The following is an 8,786-nucleotide window of genomic DNA, read 5'->3' as shown; positions in this document are numbered from 1 at the left end:
GTGCTGACTCCCTCCCGCCCAGCGCCCTCTGCTGTGGGCAGAGAGCCTGGGCCTACGGAAGGCCGGCGGCTTCTCTTCTCTGACTCCAAAGCCCGGCTCCAGCCGCGTGGGGAAAGACCACAGAGACCCTGCCTTTGTGCTGGAGGACTTGGCCCTTGGGCTCCAGGCAGGGCACCGGAAGGCTCCAAACTCGGGGTCCAATGCCCAGCCTGGCTGCCCCACCCGGCCCGAGCAAGAAAGTAAGCGGGGGGCCGTCCAGGGGTGCAGGGACCTGGCGCTGGGCTCTGGAGCCCAGAGAAGCAGGGGGTTGCGGGGCTGGGCTGGAGGGTCCCCAGGGGTCTGGCCACAGCACCAGGTAAGCCCTGGGACAGACCCGCGAGCCCACGGGCCATGTACGTAGGGAGGGTAGGCCCGAGTTGGGTCCGGAGCCGCTGCGTCAGGCCAGCACGCTGCGTCAGGGGCCCTGGGACTCTGCCCCGCCCCGGCCCCGGCCCCTCACACTTCCCTCGGTGTGCGCGGCCCAACGTCTCCACGCCCCTGCTCGCAGCCCACATGCCGCCCAGCAGCACCCCCACCTGGCTGGGGCCCTCCAGGCTTGGCTGCCTGCCCCGGGGGCGGGGAGGGGCTGGGGGAGGGGCGGGAGAGGCGGGTGTGCACCAGCAGCCCCCCACCTGCAGCCCACGTGTCCGTCCTCTGCCCGAAGCGACCAGACCAACCGAGCACGGAGCGCGAGGCGGAGCGCGGAGCCGGGTGGCCTCACTTGGAGCTGGGGGCCGAGCGGTCGGCCTGCGGGAAGTGGGCAGGGGAGTAGTTCTGGAAGAGAGGCTGCAGGAACATGCCGACCGTGCCGAAAACACAGACGAAGACGAAGACCCAGAGGAACAGGCGGTCGATCACCATGGCAACATACTTCCAGTCCTCACTCACCTGCGCGGGACACAAAGGAGGCCGGTGTCAGTCACGTGGTGCTAGACAGCAGCGGGATGGGGACGGGCGGGTTTCACGACACACATGCACACACGTACACACATGTGTACACACGCACCTCACTGCTCTCCCTCCATGACCCCACAACGACTTTTCCAAAGCTCCAAACGTGCTGCTTAGAAGCCTCTGGTGGCCCCATGGCCCTCAGGGCCCCTCCAGAGCCCAAGTTCGGATTCAAGACGCGCCTGTGACAAACCCACCCACCTACTTACCGTCCTTTTCCACCTCTAGCCCAGACTTATCTGCTTTCAAGTCTCTACGCCTTTGAGTTTCCTTTGTGTCTAGAATTCTGGTCTGCCCTTTCTCTGCCTGGTGAACTCCTACACATCCTCTAAAGCCCAAATCAAGCATTACCTCTTTTCTGGAGTGATCTTTCCTGTTACTCCTGCTCAGAATGAACCACTGTCCTCTCTGGGCCCCCTCTGCAGGTGGCCACATCTCCATCACCGTGTTTTGACCGCACTGCATCGCCACGTCCATTTGCACGCCCGCCACCCACCCCCACTCCAGCCAGCCGCGAGTTCCTAACGACAGGGACCTTACCGATTCACTTTGCAACCCCAACCTTTGCAACACTGTCAGTGCCAGTAAATGGGGGTCGGATTACTGAACCAGCGGCTGGCTCGGCAGGCCCCTCCCTCCGGGACCGCCTGGGGAATCCAGCCCTACAGCACTGCCTCCAGCGCACGGGCCCCAGAGGGGAGGACTGGCTCCCAGATGGGACCAATCTGTCGGAAAGAGGATATGGTGTGGGTCTGACAGCTCTCGCAGGGTCTGCCCCACTCAGGCCGGAGTCGGGGCCTTTGCACACGTTCATCCAGGGGCCAGGAAGGAGGCCGTTTGCACCTACATTGGGTCAGCCACTGAGGAAGGGCTTGTTCACGCCTGCACCTACCGTGGGCCTGGCACCGGGCCAGGCACGGAGGTGTGAGCGGGAGCCAACGCACGCCGTGGTTTACCATCCAGAAGCAAGAATAAGACAATTACCCGCTAGATGCTGATAAGGAACCAAACACCTGAGACAGAGACCCCAAGGGGAGGACACCCTTCAGGGTGTGGTCTGGGATGGCCTCTTTTTTTTTTTTTTTAAGATTTTGTCTATTTATTTGAAAGAGATAGAGATCACAAGTAGGGAGAGAGGCAGGCAGAAAGAGAGAGGGAAGCAGGCTCCCCGCTGAGCAGAGAGCCCAATGCGGGGCTCGATCCCAGGACCCTGAGACCATGACCCGAGCCGAAGACAGAGGCTTAACCCACGGAGCCACCCAGGCGCCCCTGGAATGGCCTCTTTGAGGAAGGGACACTGAAGGTCACATTGGACCATAAGAAGGCGCCGGCTGTGGCAGGAACAAAGCAAAGAAAGAAACAATCACACAAACCCAAAGCGAGGTCCTTCCGCCAGCCGGCACCTGGCAAAATGTGGATGCCGTGAAAAACAAAGCGAAGAGCCGCTCCAGACTGGACAAAAAGAAAAGGACAATGATGCAACCTGAGATCCTGGATGGGGCAGAGAGTGCTGCGAAGGGCACCAAAGCTGGAGAAGTTTTTGGGTTTTTTGCCTTTTAAGATTTACTTATTTGAGAGAGAGAGAGCAGGTGCATGGCAGGGGCGGGAGGCAGAGGGAGAGAATCTCAAGCCGACCCCACGCTGCCGCAGAGCCAGATGTGGGGCTCCAACTCATGACCTTGACGTCACGACCTGAGCCAAAACCAAGAGCTGAATGTTTAACTGACTGCACCACCCAAGTGCCCCCAAACCTGGAAAACCTTTTTTAAGATTTTACTTATTCATTTGAGAGAGAAAGAGCATGAGTAGGGGGGAGAGGGAGAGGGAGAAGCAGGCTCCCCACTGAGCCTGGGGAGCCATGGGAGACCAACACGGGGCTTGATCCCAGAACCCTGAGATCATGACCTGAGCCGAAGGCAGACGCTTCACCATCTGAGCCACCCAGGCGCCCCTGGAAAACTTGTAATGTGGATTTTATATCAGTTAAAGATATTATATGGATGTTGAATTTCATAGATTTGATCATTGATCCTGGATATGCAAGACAACATCCCTATTCTCTGACACACTGAAGCATTCGGGATAAAGGGTCACGACCTCTGCAACCTGTGCCCACACCCGGGAGCAAATATTAACAGTAGCAATACTTGAAAAAAATTATCTATTTGAGAGAGAGCAGGGGAAGGGAAGGGGAGGGGAAGCATCTCAAGCAGGGCAGAGACCAGCGCGGGTCCACCCCACAACCCTGCCATCGTGGCCGGGGCCGAAATCAAGAGTCGGACGCTTAACTGACTGAGCCCCCCAGGAGCCCCAGCAATAATAGTTTTTTAAAAGGAAAATGAGAAGGGCCTTCCAGGCAGAGACGAACATGTGCAAACATCCTGAGGCACACAAGGCTCTGCTTGCTGAGACCAGACGCCGGCGGATCCAGCGACCTGAGCCGGGGAGGGGAAGGCACAAGGGGAGGAGACGTCGTGGGTTTGGTTGGAGGACAGAGCTGACTCAGGAGACTCTGCCCGGGGCCAGGAAGAGCTGGGGAGGGGAGTGCCCACGGCCAGGGGAGTAGCCTGGAGACCTGAGGAGAAAAGAGAATCTCCTGGAGGGCGGGACTTGGGTGGTGGCGGAGGTGACAGGGACAAGGGTCAAGAACCACTCCAGGTGTTTGGTCTGAACCCCTGGGTGGACGGTGATGCCATTTACCGTACGACGGGGGGACTGCAGGGGAAGCCAGCCGCTCGGGGGCTGTAGACGGAGCACTGCGGCGTGGACGCGCGACGTCGGAGCTGCCACTGCACCGAGCGCCGAGCACCGAGCACCGAAGCCCGGAGCCCCAAGAGGGCTGCGGCAGGGGCGGCGGGGGCGTCTCCCCGGGCCTGGTCCTGCCCTCCGCGCACCGGTCTGCCCCTGGCGGAGCCCTGGCTCCGGACGCCCCCAGCTCTGCCCTCCGCGGAACGGAAACGCCAGGCTCTGAAGCCCCCAGCCCCACCGCCGAGCGGCCGCGCTGGAGCCGCCCTCCCTCACCCCCGCACGGAACTGGGCTGCGTCCGCGGCGGAAACCCGGCCCGTCGCCACGGCAACCGCGGCCTGGCCACAGCCTGGAGCGGCGGGTACGCAAGGCTGACCGCTGGCCCGCAGCACTCGGCCCTCGCGCGGGCTCGGGGCTCCGCGCCCCCCTCTCCGCGGCACCGCGGCGGGAAGAGCGCGCGGGGGGGGGTGCTCTGGAAACCCCCTCCGCCCCCACCTGCCCCTCCTCCAAAGCCATCTCACCGGCCGTCCCGAAGGCGCGGATGTGGACGTGCGCCTCTGCCCCCACCCACCTTCGACCGCCCCCAAATCCGCCCCTCGTGGGGCGCGCGAGGGACCCCCCGAGCCCCTTGTGCCGGGAGCTGGGACCACCAGCCACCAGCGCAGACTCGGGGGCAGGGGAGGGGGCAGCGGGGGTTGGGCCTCTCGGGGTCCCAGCCCCCGCGCCTCCGCCTCCTGGAAGCCCGCGGGGGCCGCAGCGGCCGCGGCCCGCACTCGCGACAGCCTCGCGCGCCGCGCGCCACTCACGCTCTGGTCGTCGTCCTCGCTGCGCACGTGGTCCGCGATGAAGCGCACGCCGTCCACCGCCGCGCGGAGGCCGCAGCCGCCCGCCCCCGCCCCGCCGCGCGCCGGCCCGGAGTGCGACTCCCCGGGGGCTTCCCGGAAGAGGAGGGCGCCCGCCTCGCGCTCGCGCTGGCGCCGCCGCAGACGCAGGCGCTGGCGGGCGCAGCGGTGGCGCGGCTGCGGCATGAAGAGCAGCGCGGGCAGCTTCTCCAGGAAGACGACCTTGACCCAGGGCGCCATGGTGTGCGTGGTGGGCGAGCGGTGGTGCACGTTGAGCACGCACACGCTGGTGACGATGGAGAAGGTGACGAGCACCATGGTGAACATGAGGTACTTGCCGACGAGCGGCACGTCCAGGGAGGTGGGCGGCACGATCTTGGAGATGAGCAGCAGGAAGACGGTGAGCGCCAGCAGCACGGAGATGCACAGCGTCATCTTCTCGCCGCAGTCGGACGGCAGGTAGAAGACGAGGATGGCCAGCGAGGTGATGAGCACGCACGGGATGATGAGGTTGATGGTGTAGAAGAGCGGCTTGCGGCGGATGATGAAGTCGTACGTGATGTCCACGTACGTGGAGTCGTCCGGGTTCTCGTTGCGCCGGCCGGGCAGCGCCACGATGTCCCACTCGCCGCTGGGGGTGAAGTCGTCCAGGCTGGCCACGTCGCTCTTGAGCACCAGGTCGATCTCCGTGCGGTCGTAGGTCCACGAGCGGAACTTCATGGTGCAGTTCTGCTGGTCGAACGGGAAGTGCTTCACCTCGATCTTGCACGCGCTCTTGTAGATGGCGGGCGGCAGCCAGAAGATGCTGCCGTCGTAGGAGACCACGGCGTTGGAATAGAAGGACACCTCGTACATGCCGTCAGCACTGCCGAGGGACGGGCAGGGTCAGCCCTGGCTCACGCCGTTCCTGCGCCCCACCCGTCCACCCAGCGCTGAGCGGGAGGACGGGAGAGCCAGGTCTGAGGGTAAGCATCCGGGAGCATGGAGAGGTGGGGCAGGAATTGAGCAAGAGGGGGAACTGGGTGAGCTGGTGGTCAGGAGGCCCCTGAGGCCTTTCGGAAGCAGAGGAGCGTGGGTGATGGGCACGCCTGCTGCTTGCCATGCACTGTGCAAGCTGGTTGCTCCCCAAGGCTGGCGGAGAAGTTGGGAGAGCCAGGGAGGCCAGAGTAAGGAGCCCCGAGCAATGAGGGGGACAGGGGCAGTGGGAGCAGGAAAGGCACCCACTAGTGATAGGGGATCTTGAAGGTGAGTAGGGTTTTTGCAGGAAAGGGGAGGGAACCCAAAGGAGACACTGGGGCCTCCAGGTTCTGATCCTGAACAATCCTCCAGGAAAGCCTATTGAATCAATAGGGCCCTGGGGCTGTCAGTCCTTGTCTGTCTCCCACTGCGGCTCCCAACAATGGGGCTCGGCTTTGGAGGGGAGGGGACTGGCCATGGCCCAAATCACCCTGGAGTCCTCTGGGTTCTCCACATTACACCTCACTCATCTGGGTCTGTCTCCTGCATAGTGATTGTGTCTGTGCCGGCGAGAAGTCCCTTGTGTCCCGCTGCAGGAGCTCATTTACTTTCCCTAAGACCCCATCCCTCCCCGAGCGCCCTGTGGTCTCCTCCAGTCTTCCCAGTGCTCCAAGGCCACCTACTTGTTGTACAGAACCACATCTGGGAGCCAGATGTGTTTGGACGGGAGCCGAACTTTCTTCATGTTGTCAAACTCCTCGGGCTTCCAGGTGAGCCGATAGTCCTCCCACTCCTGGGAAAGGGAGAGAGGGAACCTTACAAAGCTGAGGCTCAAGGTCAAGGATGGGGGGTTGGTTCTGGCTTGCGGAGGCTTTGAAGAGCCATCCCCTCCCCACAGTGACTTCTCTGCCCTGCAGATGTGGCGGGCAAGATACTTTCTCATTTAATTTGCACATCTAAGCCGAGACGTTAGAATCTACATTTTACCAATAAGAAAATGAATCTCATAGAGGTTAACATGGTCCGAGTCACAGCCGGTGAGTGGAAGCACCACGCTTCCGGGCCAGTTGTTCGGCTCTCCAGAGTCTGCACCTTTCTGCCTTTTTTGAGGAGATTAAAAGACGGGAAAGCACATGCAAAAAACCCAAGGAGGGAAGAGCAGACCAGGGGTGCGGACTGGGGCAGGACGAGCACTAACCTGGGTCAGCCAGACATTTGTGGTCATGATCTGCTCCCGCTCATGCTGCAGGGAAGAAGAGAAGCTGTTGAGAAGGCCGCCCGGCCTGCAGGCCCGCCCCGGCCACCCACGGTCCTTCCCATACCTCTCCGAGCCGGGGGGCTCCAGAGAGGTAATTCTGGCTTTTCTGACCTCAGCAGCTGGGCAGAGTTCGGGACCTGCACTCACCACACTAATGAGCTGGGCCAGGGACACCATGAGCTGCACGGTCACTAGCTCAGAGCCGTTGGCGGCCGGGCGGATGAGCTTGTTGTACCGGGAGGGGTCCAGGAGGTGTTCCACCAGACGCTCCTCTGTGTCTGTACCCCAGACACCTGGGCAGGGGGGCGGGAGGCAGGATGAAGGAAGCAGGCAAGGAGGGCCCACCTAGCCTCCCACTCTCCTTAGGCAAATGGGGCAACCAGGCCAAAGCAGGAGCTTCCCACCGCTCCATCCCTAAAGATACAGCAAAATGCTTCAGTTATCCCATGAGGGCCTCGCAGAGAGAAATTCTTCTCTGAGATCACCAACCAGGGAGACCAGACAGCCTCACACAGATGTCTCCAGACTCAAGGTCCACTCCGTAAGGGTTAGTGGAGACCAGACAGCCTCACACAGATGTCTCCAGACTCAAGGTCCACTCCGTAAGGGTTAGTGGGGAGACCAGACAGCCTCACACAGATGTCCCCAGACTGAAGGTCCACTCTGTAAGGGTTAGTGGAGACCAGACAGCCTCACACAGATGTCTCCAGACTCAAGGTCCACTCCGTAAGGGTTAGTGGAGACCAGACAGCCTCACACAGATGTCCCCAGACTGAAGGTCCACTCCGTAAGGGTCAGTGGGGAGACCAGACAGCCTCACACAGATGTCCCCAGACTGAAGGTCCACTCTGTAAGGGTTAGTGGAGACCCGCTCTTCCTGCAAGCTCTCAGGTTGTGGTTTCAAAAGACTTGAGATTTCTTTTCCTTTTTTTTTTTTTTTTTTTAAGATTTTGACAGAGACGCAGCAAGAGAAGGAACACAAGCAGGGGGAGTGGGAGAGGGAGAAGCAGGCTCCCCGCCAAGCAGGGAGCCTGACGCGGGGCTCGATCCCAGGACCCTGGGATCATGACCCAAGCTGAAGGCAGATGCTTAAAACAAATGAGCCACCCAGGTGCCCCTAGACTTGAGATTTCTTTTGTGGCTTCTTCTAAAAAGTCCCTGTAGTTCAAGGAGGGTTTGGGATGGTGGGGAAGGTGCCCCACCTCAGCTGGGTCCATCTCTGTACACAAGTAACATCATGCACTTCCACTTGTGACGTGGGCTGTGAACCCACTCCACACCCACCTTCACAGGCACTGGGTTGGAGTGGGTGGCTGGGCTGCCTGTGCTGTGAATCTGAACATGTATCCAGCCCCAAATTCCACACATACAGGAGCCCACCTCCCGTGAGATGGCATGCAGGTGTGGGAAGCTCGTTTAGCTGCACAATCCCTTTGTACCCGCCCCTGCACAGACTCTCTCTCCTACGGCTCTGCACAGAGGTATCCCCAGCCCTCAGAGCTCCTTCCTGGTGGTCCTCAGCCTGGCAGAGCGCCCTCCCTTCCAAGCCTTCCATCCCACCCCACAAGACAGCTGAGAAGCCACTTTTCTCCCCTTCCTGTCTTGCCCCCGGGGAGTGGCCAGAATCCGGAGCCCAATGTAGGACACAGGAAATGATGCCCAGGGAGGGTGCCCGTCCAGGTAGAGTTCTGGAGATAATGTTTCACGGGAAGTCAAGGGCACCGGTCGCAGGGTGAGCCCTCCCGCCGCCCCGGAAAGCCCGGGGAGACCCCCTCTCCCTTCCCGCCACCGTTGCCCAGATCTCACTTGCTTCCTTGCATCGCCTACGCCTTCCGGGATGTCCTCATCCCTGCGCGGTCGCCCTGGCGTCCCCCTGCAGGCTCGTCCACCTCTGGGGGTCCCCCTCGCGGCTCGGAGCCCGGTCCTTACCTGCGCGCAGCCCGAGGAGGCCGAAGCCCAGCAGCAGCGCCGCGGGGCCGGAGCGCGGGGCCAT

General features: G+C 61.6%; 1 protein-coding gene across 1 annotated transcript; it reads right to left on the bottom strand.

Moving 5' to 3' along the window:
- Positions 1 to 756: 756 nt before the first annotated feature.
- On the bottom strand, positions 757 to 8,786 carry CHRNB2 (cholinergic receptor nicotinic beta 2 subunit; the record flags this gene model as incomplete). The annotated part of the gene is made up of 6 exons (XM_080825039.1): positions 757 to 927; positions 4,543 to 5,443; positions 6,219 to 6,328; positions 6,734 to 6,778; positions 6,941 to 7,086; positions 8,723 to 8,786. 6 exons carry the CDS (start codon positions 8,784 to 8,786, stop codon positions 757 to 759), a joined length of 1,437 nt encoding a protein of 478 aa, XP_080681165.1.

The sequence above is a fragment of the Martes martes genome, assembly GCF_963455335.1.
Source record: "Martes martes genome assembly, chromosome: 15".
In the NCBI taxonomy this organism is placed as follows: Eukaryota; Metazoa; Chordata; class Mammalia; order Carnivora; family Mustelidae; genus Martes; species Martes martes.
This window is presented reverse-complemented; position numbering and strand designations above follow the sequence as displayed.